Source organism: Heptranchias perlo, unplaced genomic scaffold (genome assembly GCF_035084215.1).
Source record: "Heptranchias perlo isolate sHepPer1 unplaced genomic scaffold, sHepPer1.hap1 HAP1_SCAFFOLD_44, whole genome shotgun sequence".
NCBI lineage: Eukaryota > Metazoa > Chordata > Chondrichthyes > Hexanchiformes > Hexanchidae > Heptranchias > Heptranchias perlo.
In genome coordinates this window covers 4,775,914-4,801,906 of record NW_027139453.1, presented here as the reverse complement: position 1 = coordinate 4,801,906, position 25,993 = coordinate 4,775,914, and the positions used below count along the sequence as shown (strand labels likewise).

At 49.4% G+C, this 25,993-nt stretch overlaps 1 protein-coding gene across 1 annotated transcript; it reads right to left on the bottom strand.

Annotated features, from left to right (window-relative positions):
• Positions 1 to 11,494: 11,494 nt before the first annotated feature.
• On the bottom strand, positions 11,495 to 13,545 carry LOC137312898 (probable G-protein coupled receptor 139). The gene is made up of 2 exons (XM_067979275.1): positions 13,299 to 13,545; positions 11,495 to 12,393 (listed from the first exon to the last, which is right to left on the bottom strand). Exons 1-2 carry the CDS (start codon positions 13,543 to 13,545, stop codon positions 11,495 to 11,497), a joined length of 1,146 nt encoding a protein of 381 aa, XP_067835376.1.
• Between the last annotated feature and the right edge of the window lie 12,448 nt (positions 13,546 to 25,993).

The following is a 25,993-nucleotide window of genomic DNA, read 5'->3' as shown; positions in this document are numbered from 1 at the left end:
CCCCCGCCCTCACCCCGTAGCTCTGCAAATATTTACCTTTCAAGTACTTATCCAGTTCCTCATCACATTTAAAAAGTACCTGGACATGCACTTGAAGTGCCGTAACCGACAAGGCAATGGACCAGGTGCTGGAAAGTTGGATTCGGCTGGGTAGCTCTTATTCAACAGGCAAGGCAAAGATGAGTCGAATGGCCTCATTCTGTGCGGTAAATTTACTACGTTTCTATGTTTCAATTTCCCTTCGAGAGGGGGTGGAGGGCACCGGTCAGTCTGTCCAGTCCCGTGTATTTCCCCTAGAGAGTGGGTGGAGGGCACTGCTCAGTCTGTCCAGCCCCGGGGACTTTCCCTACAGAGCTGGTGGAGGGTACTGGTCAGTCTGTCCAGTCCCGGGGACTTCCCCTTCAGAGCTGGTGGAGGGCACAGATCAGTCTGTCAAGTCCGCGGGATTTCCCCCCAGAGAGGGGGTGGAGGGCACTGGTCAGTCTGTCCAGTCCCGGGGACTTCCCCTTCAGAGCTGGTGGAGGGCACAGATCAGTCTGTCAAGTCCGCGGGATTTCCCCCCAGAGAGGGGGTGGAGAGCACTGGTCAGTCTGTCCAGTCCAGAGTATTTCCCCTCGAGAGTGGGTGGAGGGCACTGCTCAGTCTGTCCAGTCCAGGGGACTTCCCCTACAGAGCTGGTGGAGGGCACTGGTTAGTTTGTCCAGTCCCGGGGATTTCCCCGAGAGAGTGGGTGGAGGGCACTGGTCAGTCTGTCCGGTCTCGGGGGTTTCCGCTAGAGGCGGAGTAGTGGGCACCGGTCAGTTTGTACAGTCCCGGTAACTTCCCCCATAGTTGTGGTGGAGGGCACCGGTCAGTCTGCCCGGTTCCAGGTAATTCCCCCCAGAGAGGGGTTGGAGGGCACCGTTCAGTCTGTCCAGTCCCGGGTATTTCCCATAGAGAGTGGGTGGAGGGCACTGGTCAGTCTGTCCAGCCCCGGATACTTTCCCTACAGAGCTGGTGGAGGGCACTGGTCAGTCTGTCCAGTCGCGGGGACTTCCCCTTCAGAGCAGGTGAAGGGCACTGATCAGTCTGTCCAGTCCGCGGGATTTCCCCCCAGAGAGGGGGTGGAGGGCACTGGTCAGTCTGTCCAGTACTGAGTATTTCCCCTAGAGAGTGGGTGGAGGGCACCGGTCAGTCTGTCCAGTCCCGAGTATTTCCCCTCGAGAGTGGGTGGAGGGTACTGGTTAGTCTGTCCAGTCCCGGGGACTTCCCCTACAGGGCTGGTGGAGGGCACTGGTCAGTCTATCCAGTCCCGGTGATTTCCCCTACAGAGCTGGTGGAGGGCAATGGTCAGTCTGTCCAGCCCCGGGGATTTCCCCCACATAGCTGGTGAAGTGCACTGGCCAGTCTATCCAATACCGAGGATTTCCCACATTAATTGGTTGGAGGGCACTGTTCAGTCTGTCCAGTCCCCGGGATTTTGCCCCATAGAAGGGTTGCAAGGCACCGGTCAGTCTGTCCAGTCCCGGGGATTTCCCCCCACAGAGGGGGTGAAGGGCACTGGTCAGTCTGTCCAGTCCCCGGATTTCCGCCTTCGAGAGGGGGTGGAGGGCACTAGTCAGTCTGTCCAGTCCCCGGATGTCCACCTTCGAGAGGGGGTGGAGGGCACTGGTCAGTCTGTCCAGTCCCGGGGATTTCCCTCCATAATTTGGATGGAGGGCACTGTTCAGTCTGTCCAGTCCCCGGGATTTCCCCCTTAGAGAGTGGGTGGAGGGCACTGGTCAGTCTGTCCAGTCCCGGGTTTTTTCCGCTAGAGAGGGGGTGGAGCGCACTGGTCTGTCTATCCAGTCCCCGGGATTTCCCCGCAGAGATCGGGTGGAGGGCACCGGTCAGTCTGTTCGGTCCCGCGGATTTCCCCTAGAGGCGGGGTGGAGGGCAGCGGTCAGTCTGTCCGGTCCCGGGGGTTTCCGCTAGAGGCGGAGTAGTGGGCACCGGTCAGTTTGTCCAGTCCCGGGAACTTCCCCCATAGATGTGGTGGAGGGCACCGGTCAGTCTGCCCGGTCCCAGGGAATTCCCCCTAGAGAAGGGGTGGAAGGCACAGGTCAGTCCGTCCTGTCCCGGGCATTTCCCACGAGAGAGGGGGTGGACAGCAGCGGTCAGTCTGTCTTTTACCGGGGATTTCCCCCTACAGTGGGGATGGAGGCCACCGGACAGGTCTGCCAGGCTAAGTGGGACATCGAGCCACTCAATATCCTCCGGACTGACCTTCAGCCGGGCTTCCCACAAAACTGTGCCAGCATCCTCGCCGGATGTATCCGCAGATGCAGAGCCTGTTAGCAGGAGTGAGTCCTGGCACTGATATTCTCCGCATCCGAGACGACCAGCTTAGGGACCCCCCGCCTTTTCTCCATTGATCCAAGCAGCGAGCGACAAATTCCAAGAGTTCCTCATTTAACATCTTCCAGTTCTGACGAAAAACCTTCGACCTGAAACGTTAACTCTGTTTTATTTTCTGCACAGATGCCACCTCACTTGATGGGCTTCTCCAACATTTTCTGTTTCTTTTCAGAATTCAAGACATCAGGAAGACATGGACAGACTGGTGAAATGGGCAGACATGTGGCAGATCCAATTTAATAAGTGTGAATTGATGCAATTTGGGAGGAACAACGTGGAGAGGCAATATAATCTAAATGGGACTATTTGGAGGTGGGAGCAAGAGCAGAGGGACCTGGTTGGGGGCGGGGGCGGGCATATTCACAAATCTTTGAAGTTGGCGAGGCAAGTAGATAGGGCAGTCATATGGGAAGCTTGGCTTTATAAAAAGGGGCGTGGAGTAAAAAACAAAGAAGTCACGCTAAACCTTTCAAAATCGCTGGTCAGAAATCAGCTGGAGTATTGTGCCCAATTCTGGGCAACTCACTTCAGGAAGGATGTCAAGGCCTTTGAGAGAGTACAGAGGAGGTTTACTAGCATGATAACAGGGATGAGGGACTTCAGTTATGTGGAGAGATTGGAGAAGCTGGGATTGTTCTCTTTAGAGCAGAGAAGGTTAAAGGGGAGACCGAACAAATGCATTCAAAGTGATGAGGAGTCTTGATAGAGCAAGTGGGGAGACGCTGTTTCCTCTGGCAAGTGGGTCAGTTACAAAAGGTCAGAGATTTTAAATAATTGGCAAAGGGGAAACGAGGAGAATTTTTTCACCAGCTGAAAGGGCGATGGAAACAGGTGGCGGAGGATGTTTGAAAAGGCAATTGGACATGGAGTTGAAGCCGACGCAATTGCTGGGTTAGGGTTGTGGGATAAAATTGGACAGGTCTTTCAATGTGCAGGAGCAGGCACCAAGGGCCGAATGGCTTAAACCTCTGCTGTTAGAATCAAAGATTCTACCTCGACACCCTGCCCCATTGAGACACGCGTCACCAGCATCCAGAGGATACGGGTTTCCTCCACATACCGACACATTAACACATTGATCACCGACACCGACAGACCTGGCTTCTCCTCTACCTCACGCCCCATTAACACACTGATCAACGACACCGACAGTCCTGGCTTCTCCTCTACCTCCCGCCCCATTAACACACTGATCAACGACACCGACAGTCCCAGGATCTTCTCTACCTCCCGCCCCATTAACACACTGATCAACGACACCTACAGTCTTGGGATCTCCTCTACCTCCCGTCCAATTAACACACTGATCAACGACATCTACAGTCCCAGGATCTCCTCTACCTCCCGCCCCATTAACACACTGATCACTGACACCGACAGTCCTGGGATCTCCTCTACCTCCCGCCCCATGAACACACTGATCACTGACACCGACAGTCCCGGGATCTCCTATAACTCCTGCCCCATTAACACACAGATCACCGACACCTACAGTCCCGGGATCTCCTCCAACTCCTGCCCCATTAAGACACCGATCATCGACAACTACAGTCCTGGGATCTCCTCTATCCCCGACACATTAACACAATGATCACCGACACCTACAGTCCTGGGATCTCCTCTACCTCCCGCCCCATTAACACACCGATCACCGACAACGACAGTCCCGGGATCTCCTCTACCTCCCGCCCCATTAACACACTGATTACCAACACCTACAGTCCCGGGATCTCCTCTACCTCCCGTCCCATAAACACACTGATCACCGACACCGACAGTTCCGGGATCTCCTCTACCTCCCGTCCCATTAACACACTGATCACCGACACCAACAGTCCTGGGATCTCCTGTATATCCCGCCCCATTAACACACTGATCACCGACACCAACAATCCCGGGATCTCCTTTACATCGCGTCACATTAACGAACTGATCACCGACACCAACAGTCCTGAGATCTCCTCTACCTCCCGGCCCATTAACACACTGATCACCGACACCTACAGTCCCGGGATCTCCTTTACATCGCGTCCCATTAACGCACTGATCACCGACACCTACAGTCCTGGGATATCCCCTACCTCCGGCCCGATTAACACCCTGATCACCGACACCGACGGTCATGTGATCTCCTCTACCTTGCGCCCCATTAACACACTGATCACCGAGACCTCCAGTCCTGGGATCTTCTCGACCTCCCGCCCCATTAACACAATGATCACCGACAGCTACAGTCCTGGGATCTCCTCTACATCCCGCCCCATTATCACACTAATCACCGACACCTACAGTCCTGGGATCTCCTCTTCCTCTCCTCCCATTAACACATTGTTCACCGAGATCTCCAGTCCGGGGATCTCCTCTACCTCCCGCCCCATTAACACACTGATTACCGACACCTGCAGTCCTGGGATCTCCTCTACCTCCCGCCCCATTAACACACTGATCAAGGATACCTACAGTCCCGGGCTCTCCTCTATCTCCCGCCCCGTTAGCAAACTGATCACCGACATCGACAATACTCGAAACTCCTCCACCTCCCGCCCATTAACACACTGATCAACGACACCGACAGTCCTGGGATCTCCTCTAAACACCGTCCCATGAACACACTGATCACCGACACCTACAGTCCCAGGATCTCCTCTACCTCCCGTCCAATTAACACACTGATCAACGACACCTACAGTCCCAGGATCTCCTCTACCTCCAGCCCCATTAACACACTGATCACCGACACCGACAGTGCTGGGATCTCATCTACCCCCCGTCCCATGAACACACTGATCACTGACACCGACAGTCCCGGGATCTCCTTTAACTCCTGCCCCATTAACACACAGATCACCGACACCTACAGTCCCGGGATCTCCTCCAACTCCTGCCCCATTAAGACACCGATCATCGACAACTACAGTCCTGGGATCTCCTCTATCCCCGACACATCATTACAATGATCACCGACACCTACAGTCCTGGGATCTCCTCTACCTCCCGCCCCATTAACACACTGATCACCGACAACTACAGACCCGGGATCTCCTCTAACTCCCGCCCCATTAACACACTGATCACCAACACCTACAGTCCCGGGATCTCCTCTACCTCCCGTCCCATAAACACACTGATCACCGACACCGACAGTCCCGGGATCTCCTCGACCTCCCGTCCCATTAACACACTGATCAGCGACACCTACAGTCCCGGGATCTCCTCGACCTCCCGTCCCATTAACACACTGAACACCGACACCAACAGTCCTGGGATCTCCTGTATATCCCGCCCCATTAACACACTGATCACCGACAACTACAATCCCGGGATCTCCTTCACATCGCGTCACATTAACGAACTGATCACCGACACCATCAGTCCTGAGATCTCCTCTACCTCCCGGCCCATTAACACACTGATCACCGACACATACAGTCCCGGGATCTCCTCAAAATGCCGCCCCATTAACACACTGATCACCGACAACAACAGTCCCTGGATCTCCTCTACCTCCCGTCCCATTAACACCCTGATCACCGACTCCTACAGTCCCGGGATCTCCATTACACCGCGTCCCATTAACGCACTGATCACCGACACCTACAGTCCTGGGATATCACCTACCTCCCGCCAGATTAACACCCTGATCACCGACACCGACAGTCCTGGGATCTCCTCCACCTTGCGCCCCATTAACACACTGATCACCGAGACCTCCAGTCCGGCGATCTCCTCTACCTCCCGCCCCATTAACACAATGAACACCGACAATTACAGTCCCGGATTCTCCTCTCCATCCCGTCCCAGTAACAAACTGATCACTGACACATACAGTCCTGGGATCTTCTCGACCTCCCGCCCCATTAACACAATGATCACCGACAGCTACAGTCCTGGGATCTCCTCTACCTCCCGCCCCATTAACACACTGATCACTGACACCGACAGTCCTGGGATCTCCTCTACCTCCCGCCCCATGAACACACTGATCACTGACACCGACAGTCCCGGGATCTCCTATAACTCCTGCCCCATTAACACACAGATCACCGACACCTACAGTCCCGGGATCTCCTCCAACTCCTGCCCCATTAAGACACCGATCATCGACAACTACAGTCCTGGGATCTCCTCTATCCCCGACACATTAACACAATGATCACCGACACCTACAGTCCTGGGATCTCCTCTACCTCCCGCCCCATTAACACACCGATCACCGACAACGACAGTCCCGGGATCTCCTCTACCTCCCGCCCCATTAACACACTGATTACCAACACCTACAGTCCCGGGATCTCCTCTACCTCCCGTCCCATAAACACACTGATCACCGACACCGACAGTTCCGGGATCTCCTCTACCTCCCGTCCCATTAACACACTGATCACCGACACCAACAGTCCTGGGATCTCCTGTATATCCCGCCCCATTAACACACTGATCACCGACACCAACAATCCCGGGATCTCCTTTACATCGCGTCACATTAACGAACTGATCACCGACACCAACAGTCCTGAGATCTCCTCTACCTCCCGGCCCATTAACACACTGATCACCGACACCTACAGTCCCGGGATCTCCTTTACATCGCGTCCCATTAACGCACTGATCACCGACACCTACAGTCCTGGGATATCCCCTACCTCCGGCCCGATTAACACCCTGATCACCGACACCGACAGTCATGTGATCTCCTCTACCTTGCGCCCCATTAACACACTGATCACCGAGACCTCCAGTCCTGGGATCTTCTCGACCTCCCGCCCCATTAACACAATGATCACCGACAGCTACAGTCCTGGGATCTCCTCTACATCCCGCCCCATTATCACACTAATCACCGACACCTACAGTCCTGGGATCTCCTCTTCCTCTCCTCCCATTAACACATTGTTCACCGAGATCTCCAGTCCGGGGATCTCCTCTACCTCCCGCCCCATTAACACACTGATTACCGACACCTGCAGTCCTGGGATCTCCTCTACCTCCCGCCCCATTAACACACTGATCAAGGATACCTACAGTCCCGGGCTCTCCTCTATCTCCCGCCCCGTTAGCAAACTGATCACCGACATCGACAATACTCGAAACTCCTCCACCTCCCGCCCATTAACACACTGATCAACGACACCGACAGTCCTGGGATCTCCTCTAAACACCGTCCCATGAACACACTGATCACCGACACCTACAGTCCCAGGATCTCCTCTACCTCCCGTCCAATTAACACACTGATCAACGACACCTACAGTCCCAGGATCTCCTCTACCTCCAGCCCCATTAACACACTGATCACCGACACCGACAGTGCTGGGATCTCATCTACCCCCCGTCCCATGAACACACTGATCACTGACACCGACAGTCCCGGGATCTCCTTTAACTCCTGCCCCATTAACACACAGATCACCGACACCTACAGTCCCGGGATCTCCTCCAACTCCTGCCACATTAAGACACCGATCATCGACAACTACAGTCCTGGGATCTCCTCTATCCCCGACACATCAACACAATGATCACCGACACCTACAGTCCTGGGATCTCCTCTACCTCCCGCCCCATTAACACACTGATCACCGACAACTACAGACCCGGGATCTCCTCTAACTCCCGCCCCATTAACACACTGATCACCAACACCTACAGTCCCGGGATCTCCTCTACCTCCCGTCCCATAAACACACTGATCACCGACACCGACAGTCCCGGGATCTCCTCGACCTCCCGTCCCATTAACACACTGATCAGCGACACCTACAGTCCCGGGATCTCCTCGACCTCCCGTCCCATTAACACACTGAACACCGACACCAACAGTCCTGGGATCTCCTGTATATCCCGCCCCATTAACACACTGATCACCGACAACTACAATCCCGGGATCTCCTTCACATCGCGTCACATTAACGAACTGATCACCGACACCATCAGTCCTGAGATCTCCTCTACCTCCCGGCCCATTAACACACTGATCACCGACACATACAGTCCCGGGATCTCCTCAAAATGCCGCCCCATTAACACACTGATCACCGACAACAACAGTCCCTGGATCTCCTCTACCTCCCGTCCCATTAACACCCTGATCACCGACTCCTACAGTCCCGGGATCTCCATTACACCGCGTCCCATTAACGCACTGATCACCGACACCTACAGTCCTGGGATATCACCTACCTCCCGCCAGATTAACACCCTGATCACCGACACCGACAGTCCTGGGATCTCCTCCACCTTGCGCCCCATTAACACACTGATCACCGAGACCTCCAGTCCGGCGATCTCCTCTACCTCCCGCCCCATTAACACAATGAACACCGACAATTACAGTCCCGGATTCTCCTCTCCATCCCGTCCCAGTAACAAACTGATCACTGACACATACAGTCCTGGGATCTTCTCGACCTCCCGCCCCATTAACACAATGATCACCGACAGCTACAGTCCTGGGATCTCCTCTACATCCCGCCCCATTAACACACTAATCACCGAAACCTACAGTCCTGGGATCTCCTCTTCCTCTCCTCCCATTAACACATTGTTCACCGAGATCTCCAGTCCGGGGATCTCCTCTACCTCCCGCCCCATTAACACACTGATTACCGACACCTGCAGTCCTGGGATCTCCTCTACCTCCCGCCCCATTAACACACTGATCAAGGATACCTACAGGCCCGGGCTCTCCTCTATCTCCCGCCCCGTTAGCAAACTGATCACCGACATCGACAATACTCGAAACTCCTCTACCTCCCGCCCATTAACACACTGAACACCGACACCTACAGTCCTGGAATCTCCTCTACCTCCCGCCCATTCACACACTGATCACCGACACCTACAGTCCTGGCATCTCCTCCACCTCCCGTCCCATAAACACACTGATCACCGACACCGACAGTCCCGGGATCTCCTCTACCTCCCGTCCCATTAACACACTGATCAGCGACACCTACAGTCCCGGGATCTCCTCGACCTCCCGTCCCATTAACACACTGATCACCGACACCAACAGTCCCGGGATCTCCTTTCCATCGCGTCCCATTAACGCACTGATCACCGACACCTACATCCTGGGATATCCCCTACCTCCCGCCCGATTAACACCCTGATCACCGACACCGACAGTCCTGGGATCTCCTCTACCTTGCGCCCCATTAACACACTGATCACCGAGACCTCCAGTCCGGCGATCTCCTCTACCTCCCGCCCCATTAACACAATGAACACCGACAATTACAGTCCCGGATTCTCCTCTCCATCCCGTCCCAGTAACAAACTGATCACTGACACATACAGTCCTGGGATCTTCTCGACCTCCCGCCCCATTAACACAATGATCACCGACACCTACAGTCCTGGGATCTCCTCTACCTCCCGCCCCATTAACACAATGATCACCGACACCTACAGTCCTGGGATCTCCTCGACCTCCCGCCCCATTAACACAATGATCACCGACACCTACAGTCCTGGGATCTCCTCTACCTCCCGCCCCATTAACACAATGATCACCGACACCTACAGTCCTGGGATCTCAACTACCTCCCGCCCCATTAACACACTAATCACCGACACCTACAGTCCTGGGATCTGCTCTTCCTCTCCTCCCATTAACACATTGTTCAACGAGATCTCCAGTCCGGGGATCTCCTCTACCTCCCGCCCCATTAACACACTGATTACCGACACCTGCAGTCCTGGGATCTCCTCTACCTCCCGCCCCATTAACACACTGATCACCGACACCTACAGTCCTGGGATCTCCTCTACCTCCCGCCCTTTCACACACTGATCACCGACACCTACAGTCCTGGGATCTCCTCTACCTCCCGCCCCATTAACACACTGATCACCGACACCTACAGTCCTGGGATCTCCTCTACCTCCCGCCCCATTAACACACTGATCACCGACACCTACAGTCCCGGGATCTCCTCTACCTCCTGCCCCATTAACACACTGATCACCGACACCTACATTCCTGGGATCTCCTCTACCTCCCGCCCATTCACACACTGATCACCGACACCTACAGTCCTGGGATCTCCTCCACCTCCCGCCCCATTAACACACTGATCACCGACACCTACAGTCCTGGGATCTCCTCTACCTCCCGCCCTTTCACACACTGATCACCGACACCTACAGTCCTGGGATCTCCTCTACCTTCTGCCCTTTCACACACTGATCACCGACACCTACAGTCCCGGGATCTCCTCTACCTCCCGCCCCATTAACACACTGATCACCGACACCTACAGTCCCGGGATCTCCTCTACCTCCCGCCACATTAACACACTGATCACTGACACCTACAGTCCCGGGATCTCCTCCAACTCCCGCCCCATTAACACACTGATCACTGACACCTACAGTCCTGGGATCTCCTCTACCTCCCGCCCCATTCACACACTGATCACCGACACCTACTGTCCCAGGATCAGCTCGACCGCCCGCCGCATTAACACACTGATCCGGGGATCTCCTCGACCTCCCGCACCATTCACATATTGGTCACCGACAACGACAGTCCAAAGATCTTCTCTGCCTTCCGCCTCATTAATATCCAAACACCAACACCTACAGTCCGGGGATCACCTCGACCTCCCGCCCCATTCACACAATTGTCACCGACACCTACAGTCCTGGGATCTCCTCTACCTCCCGCCCCATTCACACAATTGTCACCGACACCTACAGTCCTGGGATCTCCTCTACCTCCCGCCCCATTCACACAATTGTCACCGACACCTACAGTCCGGGGATCTCCTCTACCTCCCGCCCCATTCACACAATTGTCACCGACACCTACAGTCCTGGCATCTCCTCTACATCCCGCCCCATTCACACACTGGTCACTGTCAGCTTCTATTGCTGTTTACTTAATTACCTTTTAATTTATCCCATATGGTCAAACATTGTGCAATTAGTGACCACAAATTATTTTTCAACTTCTCCTTGCATGTGATAGTCACATTGACAAACTCGATATAATGAGTCTATCAATAGCCTCAGGTTATAAACGTTTCAGCGATTACATAAACACCCACTGTTTGCAGCACCGCAGCCTGTCGGAATGACACAGATCTCAATCTGCAGTCTTCAGATCGTCGCACTATTTAATGAATTTAACAATTACAGTAAAGGGATATTTCACCACGTTCTTCAACTGCACTCTGAATTTCGCCTGGGTCACGGCATAAATACAGGTGTTTGTGCAGCAACTCAGGAGCTGGAGCATAAATCCCAGCTCTTGTACAAGTGGATGTAGAATCACAGACGTGTAGTCCAAATACAACAATCGTCGATTAATAGAATAAAACATGAACACCACCCATAACACGATAAAGTTTCCTGATATAACAAACAGTAAAATCATTGATTTCCTGCGACTCTCCATCTCTGGGTCTCTGGGACTCTCCCCACTGCTGTGGCCCCGGAGTCTCCTGCGGGCTCTGCTGGCTACTAAAATGTGTCTGACTGTTAAGACATTGAGGAACAGAATCAGAATAAATGGGACACACGGATTCAGGACATAATGAAGGAGTTCGATTACTGCCCATACCGGTGATGATACAACACCTATCACTGGAAAACAAAACCAAGGGGTATTGGAAAGCAAATATGGACCTTCGAACATAAAGTACCAGAAAATGTTCTTTAAACAGCTCAGCACACTCACTGTTCCCAGAACCACAGCCGCCGTTTTCTTGTTGCAATATTTTGTTTTCATCTTCTGGCAACAAATGGCCACAAATCGATCAAAGGTGAAAGTGACGGAGAACCAGACAGAACAGTCCGTGACTGCATAAAGCAGGACGGCGTGGATATTACACAAGGGAAGTTGGTATAGAAAAGTGAACAGTGAACGATAAAGAATGGGAATCTGCCTCAATATCAGATCGATGATAATGACCAGTAGATCTGCCGCTGCCATGGACACCAGGTAGCGAGTGACACATTTGGAGAGACCGCACTTTCCACGAGATAGTATCACAATTGTCAATGAATTAACTGTAAGGAACGGAAATGAAAATGAGAATTCTAGATCAAGCTGGGATCCTCTGTGAACAATAATAACATCTCTGGAACCACCTATAAATACTAGTACAGTCTCTGGATGTCCTGTAAATATTAGTAGAGTCTCTGGTTCTCCAGTAAATAATTGTGCAGTCTCCGGATACCCGGTAAATATTAGTACAGTCTCTGGATCAACTGTAAATATGAGCACAATCTCTGGATCCACTGAAAATATTTGTACAGTCTCTGGACCCCTGTAAGTATAGTACAATCTCTGGATGCCCTCCAAGTATTAGTACAGTATCTGGATCTCCCGTAAATATTAGATGCCTCCGTGGATCCTCCTGTAAGTATTAATTCCACCTCCGGATCAACTGTGAACATTAGTACCGTCACTGGATCCCCACTAAATATTAGTACAGTCTCTGGATCCCCCTGTACATATTAGTACAGTCCCTGGATCCACCTTTAAATATTAGCACAGTCTCTTGATCGCCTTTAAATATTAGTGCTGTCTCTTCATCCCCCTGTAAATTTTACTTTCGTCCCTGGATTCCCTGCAAATATTAGTAGCATCTCTGAACCCCCTGTAAATACTGACACACCCTAAGTGCCCAGTAAAAACAGGCTCATGCGAGGGCTCCCTGAATAGACAAACTCACTCCCATGGACCCATTGTAAATTAACCCTCACACCTAGAAAACCCCCATAAATATATTTCCCAACTATGTTCCCCCTATCGCTACATTTTCCATCCCAAGTTAACATTTTACTTTTTACAGGGGATACAGAGGCTTCCCGGAAACTCGAACAGCAGAGAGTATGGCACAGGGAATGACAAGAACATTAATACAGTGGAACATGGTTTATAGAATTCATGGTTGGATATTGAGACTTACCAGGAACACCGACAGCAGCGAGGAGCGGATAGTATATTAATTGTGTACTCCAAAGCACAAAATATGTCCTCCCCTCTAATGACATTGAAGCATAATATACATACAGATATTGAAATATCCAGAATGGACTGTCCCAATCTATTGTTCTAAGATTCCGACCCATTGCTGTAACATTCCAATCTATTGTTCTAAGATTCCGACCCATTGCTGTAACATTCCAATCTATTGTTCTAAGATTCCGACCCATTGCTGTAACATTCCAATCTATTGTTCTAAGATTCCGACCCATTGTTTAAAATTCCTTTCTATTGTTCCCGCGTTCCGATCTATTCTCTCCCACTCTGTAGAGCCGCTGTGACCTGTTAGTGCCAGAGGTGATGCTCTCACTGACACTATTGGATAATAAATTGAATGTATTCGCTTATTTATAGCACACGAAAAAATTCCATTGAGACAATTAGGGCCCACGGAGACGGCTATTAATTCCAGTCACAGAACAAACAGATTCGGTTAACAACTTTAAATTCAACGAATATGACATCAAAACATATATTTAATCAAATATTGCTTAGATGGAAAGCACAAAGCCCAGTTTATTATTTTAATAAATATTTGGAACAACAGAAACTATGAGACCCGCAGTCTGACAGCATTGAAGCTGGATTATTGCTTCTGGCTGCTGGTAAAAGTTTACCTGTTTCTTCATGCTTCCGAATTTGGATAGATTTGCTACAGTAAATAAAGAGCGGTTTGGCAGGTCTTACATTGTTGGTGTCATTTACAACAGTGCGCTGAACAAGATTTCTGCCAGCCATAGGTGACCTGCTGGAGCTCCCGCCGAGTGTTGAAGACGACAAGTAACACGCAGAGAGGTCAGGAGGAGCAGATCAAGCTGCGAGGAGAGGGAGGAGGAGGAGGTGCAGGGCACTGAGCAGGAGGCGGTATCTCATGAAGGCCTTCAGGGAACAATACTCTTACCTCAACATAAGCGGAGGTCAGTGCATCCGATGGCTGCACTTCATGAAAGAGTTCCCAACATAGATTTGTCAACTGCTGCAGCCAAAACTGAGCCTCAAAGCAGGGCAAGGACAGCTTTGTCTGTGGCTGTCAAGTTAACCATGGCGCTGAACATTTACGGCTCTGGATCCTTTCAGGCCTCTGCTGGTGATGTGAGCAACATCTCTCAGTTTGCAGTGCACTGCTGTATAAGGGAGGTCACTGAGGCACTATACGAGCTGAATAAAAGGTCCATCACATTCCCTCTTGACAGAGAGAAGCAGAATAAGCGAGAGCGGGGCTTTGCTCGCTTTGCTTCCCCATGGTGCCATTGACTGCAAGCACATTGCCATGTGTGCTCCAAATATCAACTTGGCCATCTTCATGAACAGAAAGTTCTTCCACTCCTTCAATATACACCTGGTGTGCGAACATATGCAACGCATCATACAGGTCATTGCCCGCTACCTTGTCAGCAGTATGACACCTTCATTACGCGTCAGTCCTGTCAGCATGGCAGGTCAACGGCTGGCCATTGGGCGACCAGATCAATCCCCTCATGAGTTGGCTCACGACTCCGGTCAGGAACACACGCACACACGCAGAGCAGCCACACAAAACGTCATCGAGCGCACTGTTGGTGTCCTCAAGATACGCTTCCGCTGCCTGGTCCATTCTGGTGGAACCCTGCAGCACTCCGCTGAGCGGGTGTCAAGATTCGTCGGTGTATGCTGTACCACCTCGCCCTCATAACACAACAGCCCTGGCCACTGTCTATCTGGCGTGATCCTGAGCTACAGGCAGAGGAAAAGGTTAGGGCGCAGAGGAAGAGGAGGGCGAGGAGGAAATGGAGGATGAGGCAAGGAGGCAATAAGTTGTACAGATCCTGTCTGCCAGGGCTCTACGTGCTCACATTATTAATGAGTGATATCAGTAACCTCAACAACACCTGCCAAGTCACCAACACTCTTGCATTCCCCACCTATCCTCTCCCACATCCCAATCGTCCTCCTCGTGATTAAACATTGCTTCCTCCCGCAGCACATTAATAAATCCAACATCAAACACTGCAAATACAAATTTATAAACTAACACATGAAATCATGGAAACACCATTACCCGATTTACCCTTGTGCGTTATTTTAGTGCCTGCCACTCCTGTGCCTTTACCTATCTTAGTGCTCCTACAAGGTGCATCCCCAGTGTCTGGAGCATGGGTGGTGGGAGGCTGCAGACCTTCAGTGGAGGAGAGTGCAGATGGCCAAAGAGGTCGACCTCGAGCACTTAATACACACAGACTGGGTATCTTTGTCAGCCACTCAAACACCACTTAAAACCAACTGGCTTTGGAGCAGTCATTTCCCCCACAAAGACGAGTCTGTCTTTGTTCACCTCAATTAGGTGTGAGTTTTCTCCCATCAAACTCAATCTTGCCCCGATTGCTGTGTCCTGTTTAGAGTAACATGTGACTTCCCTGTATTTGACTGGTTGTCTCCGTTGATCGTTCAACAGGCAGCAAGTTCAATCTTATGTATATTTTCCCCGGGCTTTGAATAATACCCAATTTCCATCCGTACAACAGGAAGTCAATTGTTGGGCAATGACATGGCCTCGACTTGACTTTGGTTGGGTGGCTGTTCAACTCTCTCAGTCTTCATTGTTTCACTTTCCCTCATTCATGTCTGAACAGTAGGAGACGCCACTTGACAGTTGAACTCATTCCCCTTAACTAGTCGTGTCAAATCATTGAACTCCTTCCTGTTCTTGGTGCTACACTACTGGCATTGACCTCGTTCATTACTTCCTCCCACTGCCACTTGAGCATATACCTGGAAGGCCTCATGCCCACCCATCACCGCCCTCTCCCCCCTGCCCTCGCGGACATAGTATTCCCCTCCTCCTCTCCATCTCTTCCACCAGAGAACCTGGTGCACGCTCCTACAGACGCAGCCATTCACAGTGTCAGCTGGGGCTCAGTGGGTCGACCTCTCGTGAGTCAGAATGTCGAGACCCAACCCAGAAACTTCAGCATAAAATCTCGGCTGACAATCCAGTGCAGTACTGAGGGAGTACAGCATCGTTGGAGGAGCCGTCTTTCCGATGACACATGAAACCGTGGCTCGATCTGCCCTCTCAGGTGGACATTGAAGACAAAATGGCACTATTGCGAAGAAGAGCACGGGAGTCCTCCCCGGTGTCCTGAGGCCAATATTTATCCCTCAACCAACATCACGAAAACACGGATTATCTGGTCATTATCAAACTTATGTTTATGGGAGCGTGCTGTGCGCAAATTGGCTGCCAGTTAACTTCATTACAATAGTGACTGCACTTCATTGGCTCTAAAGCGCTTTGGTATGTCCTGAGATTGTGAAAAGCGCTATATAAATTCAAATCTTTTGTTTTTATCCTTCAGTATTTTCCAGCACAGATTTACTTCCCAATGGGCTTCCACCACTTCCTGCAGAGCCACTCCCGGGATCTGGACAGCCTGCTGGTGCCTGCAGCTAATCAACAGCGGAGGTAGCACTGGCTGCACGCAGCAATCATTGAAATCATCAGACAGCAAGAATGTTAGGTGCTGCCTGCATTACAACCAAAGGGTGTGGTTTCATCCCGTACCGCGATGCCAGCGTCCATTTTTGGTGGTTCTCCAATAAAAGCACCTCTGTGTTTATAAATACCTCAGTGTATTTCACCCAGTGTCCAGAACTGTGAGGTGTCCCCTGATTTGACAGCTTTCTGTGTTTATAAACACCTCAGTGTATTTCACCCAGTGTCCAGAACTTTGAGGTGTCCCCCGATGTGACACCTTTCTGTTTTTAAAAACACTTCTGTCGTAATGGCGGGGCCTGCGTGCAACAAGTTTCTCAGGCTACGCATTGGAGGATTTAGTGGAGGAGAGTGACACACAGAGGTGTATCAAGTATCCGCAGGGGGAGGTTGTTGGTTGTGTGCAATGGGCCCACCAGACACATACTGAGATTGGATTCAATACCAGGAGCATTGCACCACAGACATGGATGCATTGCACGAAGAAGTTCAACCTTTTGACACGAGTGCTCAAGGTGAGTAAATTCAACTGTCAAGTGGTGTCTCCTACCAAATGCACCATTAATCACAACCATGACAGCCACATCACACAAACATCTTGCAGGACTCTCAGTGGAGGAGACAGTGCTGGCCATCATTGGGCGGGTTGTCGCTGCGGCCATGGCCACTGGGGTTGCTGGCAACAACGACGAAGTGGGTCTCGACAATGCACACTTCATGCTCCTTCTCGCTTCCCACTTCTCCCTCATCCCACAAGCTGTTCTGGCTCACGTGCTGCAAATGATGTAAGCACGCACATCTTTCTGTCTCCTCTCCCCGCACCACAACTCAACCCGTGTCCCGTTGTCATTGCAGATGCCCAAGGACCGGAACCTGCCCAGTGGGTGGAGGCAGACGAAGATGACAGTGATGATATAGACACACCGTCACTCGATCTTATATTCCCAGCCACCAATTCAGAGACTCACACTGTGCGTAGTTTAGGGGAGGCATCGGCACGTGGTGAGAGACCGGGACAAGTGCGCAGGAGCCGGGGCAGGGGGAACGGATACCACAGGTGCCAGCTCACCGGAGAGCACTGGTTCTGCTGCCGAGGAGTCAGATAAGGACTTCAATGTGCCAGGCAACAGAGGGTGGCTGATGGGTGTACAAAACAAATTGCTTGGTGCACTGGAAAGCTTGCACACAATATCAAGGGGCATGGAGGAGTCCACTCGAACTTGGCACAGGGATTTGCACAGAGTGCGGAGCCCATCCGTTCCTGCTCAGAACGGGTGGTGATATCCAACAGCACACCTGTGGAACCAAACATGATGCAGAGACTGTTGACCAATGTCACAGCTTCAATTGCAGCCATACTCACAGACACACACACAGACAGTGTCACAGACACACTCACAGACACACACACAACCACACACAGAGTCGCGCTCACAGCCAGACACACAAAGGAACAGACTCACAGACACACTCACGGACACAATCACAGACTACTATCACAGACACACTCACAGACACGCACACCGCCACATACACAGGGGCACTCGAAGACATACCAGCAGACACACTCACAGACACACTCACAGACACACACAACCCTACTCACAGACACAATCAATGCCACACTCACCGACACACTCGGACAAACTCACACTCACACTGACATTCACACACATAGCCACACACAGCCACGCACAGCCACGCACAGACACACCCACAGATAGACTCAGAGACACACTCAGACACACACACACACAGACGCACTTATAGGAACATAAGAACATAGGAATATAGAAACACGAGTCGGCCTGTTCAACCCCTCGAGCCAGTTCCGCCATTTTATTAGATCATGGCTGATCTGTGATCTAACTCCATATATCTGCCTGTGGCCCGTATCCCTGAATACCTTCGGTTGACAAAAAGCTATCTATATCAGATTTAAATTTAGCAATTGAGCGAGCGCCGATTGCCGTTTGCAGAAGAGAGTTCCAAACTACTACCACGCTTTATGTGCAGAAATATTTTCTAATCTCACTCCAGAAAGGTCTGGCTCTATTTTTTACACTGTTCCCCCTACTCCTAAAATCCCCAACCAGCGGAAATAGTTTCTCCCTATCCACCCTATCTGTTCCCCTTAAGATCTTGTAAACTTCAATCAGATCAACCATTAACCTTCTAAACTCTAGACAATACAACACAAATTGGTGTAATCTCTGCTCGTAACTTAACCCTTGAAGTTCGGGTATCATTCTCGTAAACCTACACTGCACTCACTCCAAGGCCAATATAACCGTCCGAAGGTGCGGTGCCCAGAATTGCTCACAGTGCTCCAGGTGCGGTCGAAACAGGGTTTTGTATAGCTGCAGCATAACTTCTGCCCCCCTGTAATCTAGTCCTCGAGATATAAAGGCCAGCATTCCATTAGCCATATTGATTATTTTCTGCACCTATTCATGACACTTTAATGATCTATGTACCTGAACCTCTAAGTCCCTTTGGACATCCACTGTTTTTAACATTTTACCATTTAGAAAGTACCCTGTTCTATCCTTTTTTGGAGCAAAGTGGATGAATTCACATTTGCCTACATTGAATTCCATTTGCCACAGTTTTGCCCATTCACCTCATCTATCAATATCCCGTTGTAATTTTATGTTTTCATCGACACTGCTTACAATGCCACCAATCTTTGAGTCATCGGCAAACTTCGATGTGAGACTTTCTATGCTTTCATCTAAGTCATTAATAAATATTGTGAATAATTGAAGCCCCAAGACAGATCCCTGCGGGACTCCACGAGTCACATCCTGCCAATGTGAGTACCTACCCATTATCCCTACTCTCTGTCGCCTTTCGCTCAGCCAACTTCCTCACCAAGTCCGTAGTTTTCCCTCGATTCCATGGGCTTCCATCTGAGCTAACAGTCTCTTATGTGAGACTTTATCAAATGCCTTCTGGAAGTCCATATAAATAACATCCATTGACATCCCCCTGTCCACTACATTCGTCACCTCTTCAAAAAATTCAATCAGGTTTGTCAGGCACGACCTACCTTTCACAAATCCATGCTGGCTCTCTCTGATTACTGGAAAATTCTCGCGGTGTTCAGTCACCCTATCTTTAATTATAGACTCCAGCATTTTCCCAACAACAGATGTTATGCTAACTGGTCGATACTTCCCCGGTTTTGCTCTCTCTCCTCTCTTAAAAAGCGGAGTGACATGTGCAATTTTCCAATGTAGAGAGACAGTTACTGAATCTAGAGAACTTTGAAAGATTATAGTTAGGTCATCCGCAATGTGCTCACCTCCTTCCTTTAAAACCCTGGGATGGAAACCATCTGGTCCTGGGGATTTTTCACTCTTTAGTGCTATTATTTTCTTCATTACTTTTGCTTTACTTATGTTAATTTTATCGAGTCCCTGTCCCAGATTCAATATAAGTTTTCTTGGGATTTCCGGCATGCTATCCTCTTTTTCGGCTGTAAATACTGACGCAAAGTAATTGTTCAACATGTCCGCCATTTCCCCATTGTCAATGACAATATCCCCACTTTCAGTTTTTGAGGGGCCAACACTGCTCTTGACCACCCTCTTTTTCCAAATATAACTATAAATGTTCTTCGTATTGGTTTTGATATCCCTTGCGAGTTTCTTTTCATACTCTCTTTTTCTAGCCCTTACTCTCTGTTTTGTGACCCTTTGTTGATCTTTGTATCTTTCCCGTTCGCCAGGATCTGTGCCATTTTTTGCCTTTATTATGCCTTCTGCTTATGTCTTATACTGTCCCTTACCTCTTTAGTTATCCATGGCTTTTTTTTGGCAAGCAGAGTTCTTGCCCCTCGGGGGTATAAACCGATTCTGTATCACGTTTAATGTTTCTTTAAACATTTCCCACTGCTCATCAGTCGGTTGACCCAGTAACAGATTTGCCCACTTTACTGTGGACAGCCTCTGTCTCATCCCATTGAAGTCGGCCTTGCCCAAGTCTAGAATCACAGCAGCTGATTCACATTTTTTCTCTTTCAAACATTACATTGAACTCGATCATGTTATGATCAGTACTGGATAGATGTTCACGCACAGTTTCGCCGTTTACTAAATCTGCTTCATTACTCATTACTAAATCTAGTATGGCTTGCCCCCTTGTTCCCTCTCGCACATACTGCTGCAGAAAACTATCCCGGACACACTCAAGAAATTCACTACCTTTCTGACAGTTGCTAGTCTGCTTTTCCCAATCTATGTGAAGGTTGAACTCCCCCATTAAGATCACTATGCCTTTCTTACATGCTTGTCTAATCTCTGCATTTATACAATCTAGCACTTCAGAGCTGCTGCCAGGGCTCCGATGTACAACTCCCACTGTAGTCTTAGATCCTTTCCTATTTCTCAATTCTCTTTGTGCACTGATTGTAGTGCCCCAGATAAAGGTTCTTCAGAGCACTGTACATGTTCTGCATGCCCACCGCATCAGACGTGTACACTGCTGATTGAAGAACACAGATAATGGTTCTTCAGAGCATTGTACATGTTCTGCACGCCCTCCGCATCAGACGTGCACACTGCTGATTGAACAACACAGATAAAGGTTCTTCAGAGCACTGTACAGGTTCTGCACGCCCTCCGCATCAGACGTGTACACTGCTGATTGAAGAACACAGATAAATGTTCTTCAGAGCATTGTACATGTTCTGCACGCCCTCCGTATCAGACGTGCACACTGCTGATTGAACAACACAGCTTCAGCATCCTGTTTGTTCGGTTATGTGGTGTCTGGACATGGTCAGTGTTGAATCTGCTCTCGCAGACCCTTTCCCTGGTAACATTAATAGAAATCTGTTTTCTTTCCACTGTAAGGCAGAAGGACGTCCCAACGCGCCTTACAGCCAACTAAGTGCTATTTTTTAAAAAAAGTGTCGTTACTGTTGGGATTTGGGAAACGCGGCGGGAAATTTTTGCACAGCAGGATCCCACAAACAGCAACCCGATAATGACCAAATCATCTATTTCAGTGACGTTAGTTGAGGGAAATTTCAGATAATGTCCAATAAAACGAAAACAAAATATTTACAAGGAAAGCTGCCTCGATATTGTCCCATGAAACAAAAATAGGGCAGGTACAGCACCGGTTAGATACAGAGTAAAGCTCCATTCAGAGTTTAGTGTGAATCAAAAGTACTATACATTGAGAACTTACAGAGACCAGCAGATGTATAAAATTTTACCAAGTAATTGTTCCTCACAACATTGCTGCAGTTATTATTCCAGACTACACAATAGGAGTAAAGGATTTTACCCTTGAAGAAGGTCTGGGAGTTCAATCTATTGGAGAATGGCTGAGGTTTTCCCTGTGGGAAGAACAGTCAGGGGCAGAGGACCTTCTGCGTGATGTAAAGTTTCTCTCTCTCTCAAGTTCTGGGCAGTGGAACTTGGTGCAGTAACATTTGAGGAGCCTTTCAGTTTCACACGAGAAACAGCATCATTTTCTGGGACAAGCGCCAGTTGTATTGGGTGGAACCAGAAGCAGGTTCCTGAGGGAGTCCCCTGTTCCCAGTCATGTCAGATATTTAATCTGGTCTCTGAAGGGAACTTTGAAATGACTTTCATTCTTGCAGGAACAAGCTCGATAGTTCCATTTCGGACAATGGGCCTTCTGAGCATTTGTTTTATTCATTCCCGGGATGTGGGCATCGCTGGCAAGGCCGACATTTATTGCCCCTCTTTAGGTGCACGCGCAGAAGCAGCTGGTTTGACTTCTTCTTGAGACGTTGTAGATCGTGGTTTTGAAACAACGGAATGGCTTGCTAGGCCGCTTCAGAAGGCTCGTTAAGGAATCAGCCAAGCCGGTGTGGGACTGGAGACATTTTTAGGCCCAGACCGGGTAAACACGTCAGGTTAACTTTCCTGAAGTGACATCAGTGAACCAGTGGACTTTATATCACATGGTCACATTTACTGATTTCCTTCAACTGAATTCTAATTTTCAAACTGCTCTGGTAGGATTTGATTTCACGTTCTCTGGGTTACTCGTCCAGTAACAGAACCACTGAACTACCGTATCCACTAGCTGAAGTCTGTTTGAAATAGCTCGGGAGCGAATCTTTGTGCTAGCTGTCACCTTACCTCCCTACCCCCAATCCCTGCTAGCATTTCTTCCTTTCGGGATCTTCAGTTCGACTTGTCAGTGGCAGGGGGTGACAGGGAGTGAGGGGAGGTTGAGAAGGCGAGGTGAGATGAGATAGAAAGAGAGTGGAGATGTGGGTGAGAGGGGGTAGAGAGGGAGGCGGTTATTTGGAGAGAAGGGATGGGAAGGAGGAGGAGAGGAGGGAAGGAGCGAGTCGAGGGAGAGCGCACGTTAGAATGGAAGAGAGGGAGGAGGGAAGGAGAGAGAAGCAGAGGAGAGACAGGCAGCGGGATAGCGAGAGAAGGAGAGGAGGGAGGGAAACGAGTGGGAGGAAAGGGAGGGTGGAAAGGAGGAAGGGAAGGAGAGGGACATAGGAGTTGAGAGAGGAAGTGGTTGGAGAGGGCGTAACAGATGCAGATTAATGGATATTGAGTAAAGCTCACCATCAATACCATAACCGAGTTTAAAGATAGCCTCACCATCAGCATCATGACCCTGTTTGGAGAGAGAGTCTCACCATCAGCATCATGACCCTGTTTTGAGAGAGAGTCTCACCATCAGCATCATGGCCCTGTTTACAGAAAGAGTCTCACCATCAGCATCATGACCCTGTTTACAGAGAGAGTCTCACCATCAGCATCATGACCCTGTTTAGAGAGAGAGTCTCACCAACAGCATCATGACCCTGATCAGAGAGAGAGTCTCACCATCAGCATCATGGCCCTGTTTACAGAAAGAGTCTCACCATCAGCATCATGACCCTGTTTAGAGAGAGAGTCTCACCAACAGCATCATGACCCTGTTCAGAGAGAGAGTCTCACCATCAGCATCTTGACCCTGTTTACAGAGAGAGTCTCACCATTAGCATCTTGACCCTGTTTTGAGAGAGAGTCTCACCATCATGGCTGCAGGGTGACAACGACTGGGAATTAAATATGCCAGGGTATTTAACAATCAGGAAGGACAGGCAGGAAGGAAGGGGAGGTGGGGTGGCTATGTTAATAAAGGAAGGAATCACTGTAATACAGAGAAATGGTATTGGGACAAAGCATCAAGATAATGAAACAGTTTGGGTGGAGATATGGAATAATAAGGGAAAAAAAACATTAGTGGGCGTAGTATATAGGCCTCCTAATAGTTGCAACTCTGCTGGAAGAAGTATTAATCAGGAGATAGTCGGGGCATGTAATAAGGGAACAGCCATAATTATGGGGGATTTTAATTATCATATTAACTGGACAAATCAAATTGGGCAGAGCAGCCTTGAGGACGAGTTCATTGAGTGCATCAGGGATGGATTTCTTGAGCAGTATGTAACTGATCCTACAAGGGGGCAGGCAACCTTGGACCTGGTCCTGTGTAATGAGTCAGGATTAATTAATAATGTCCTAGTTAAGGATCCCCTTGGAACGAGCGACCACAACATGGTTGAATTCCATATCCAATTAGAGGGTGAGAAGGTTGATTCCCAAACAAGCGTACTGAGCTTGAATAAAGGAGACTATGATGGTATGAGAGCGGAATTGATTAAAGTGGACTGGGAAAATAGATTAAAGTGTAAGACGGTACATGAGTAGTGGTGTTCATTTAGGGAGTTATTTTACAACTTTCAAAATAAATATATTCCACTGAGGAAAAAAGGGTGTAAAAGAAACGACAGCCACCCGTGGCTAAGTAAAGAAATCAAGGATAGTATCCGACTAAAAACAAGGACATATAAGGTAGCCAAACTTAGTGGGAGGATAGAAGATTGGGAATTCTTCAACAGACAGCAAAAAGTAACTAAAGGATTGATTAAGAAAGGGAAGTTAGATTATGAAAAGAAATTAGCAAAAAATATAAAAACAGATAGCAAGAGTTTCTATAGTTATATAAAAAGAAAAAGGGTGGCTAAGGCAAACATAGGTCCCTTAGAGGATGAGACCGGGAAATTAATGGTGGGAAACATGGAGATGGCAAAAATGCTGAAGAAATATTTGGTTTCAGTCTTTACAGTAGAGGACACTAAGAATATCCCAACACTGGACAAACAGGGGACTCTCGGGGGGGAGGAGCTAAATACGATTAAAATCACTCAAGAGATGGTACTCAGTAAAATAATGGGACTCAAGGCGGATAAATCCCTTGGACCTGATGGCTTCCATCCTAGGGTCTTGAGGGAAGTGGCAGTAGGGATTGTGGATGCTTTGGTGATAGTTTTCCAAAATTCCCTGGACTCAGGAGAGGTCCCGGCAGATTGGAAAACTGCTAATGTAACACCGTTATTTAAAAAGGGTAGTAGGCAGAAGGCTGGAAATCATAGGCCAGTTAGCTTAACATCTGTGGTGGGTAAAATTTTGGAGTCTATTATTAAGGAGACAGTAACGGAACATTTAGATAAGCATAATTTAATAGGACAAAGTCAGCATGGCTTTATGAAGGGGAAGTCATGTCTGACAAATTTGCTTGAGTTCTTCGAGGATATAACGTATAGGGTGGATAAAGGGGAACCAGTGGACGTAGTGTATTTAGACTTTCAGAAGGCATTCGACAAGGTGCCACATAAAAGATTATTACTTAAGATAAAAAATCACGGGATTGGGGGTAATATTCTGGCATGGGTGGAGGATTGGTTATCAAACAGGAAGCAGAGAGTTGGGATAAATGGTTCATTTTCGGACTGGCAACCAGTAACCAGTGGTGTTCCACAGGGGTCGGTGCTGGGTCCCCAACTCTTTACAATCTATATTAACGATTTGGAGGAGGGGACCGAGTGCAACATATCAAAATTTGCAGATGATACAAAGATGGGAGGGAAAGTAGAGAGTGAGGAGGACATAAAAAAACCTGCAAGGGGATATAGACAGGCTGGGTGAGTGGGCGGAGATTTGGCAGATGCAATATAATATTGGAAAATGTGAGGTTATGCACTTTGGCAGGAAAAATCAGAGAGCAAGTTATTTTCTTAATGGCGAGAGACTGGAAAGTACTGCAGTACAAAGGGATCTGGGGGTCCTAGTGCAAGAAAATCAAAAAGTTGG

What these genes read in the sequence shown, in the direction of transcription:
- LOC137312898 (XM_067979275.1), bottom strand. Translation starts at nt 13,545, where the DNA reads ATGGGTCGGAATCTTAGAACAATAGATTGGAATGTTACAGCAATGGGT. An exon ending in CGCTGCTGTCGGTGTTCCTG is followed by an intron (nt 12,394 to 13,298) that starts GTAAGTCTCAAT and finishes CGTTCCTTACAG; the next exon opens with TTAATTCATTGACAATTGTG.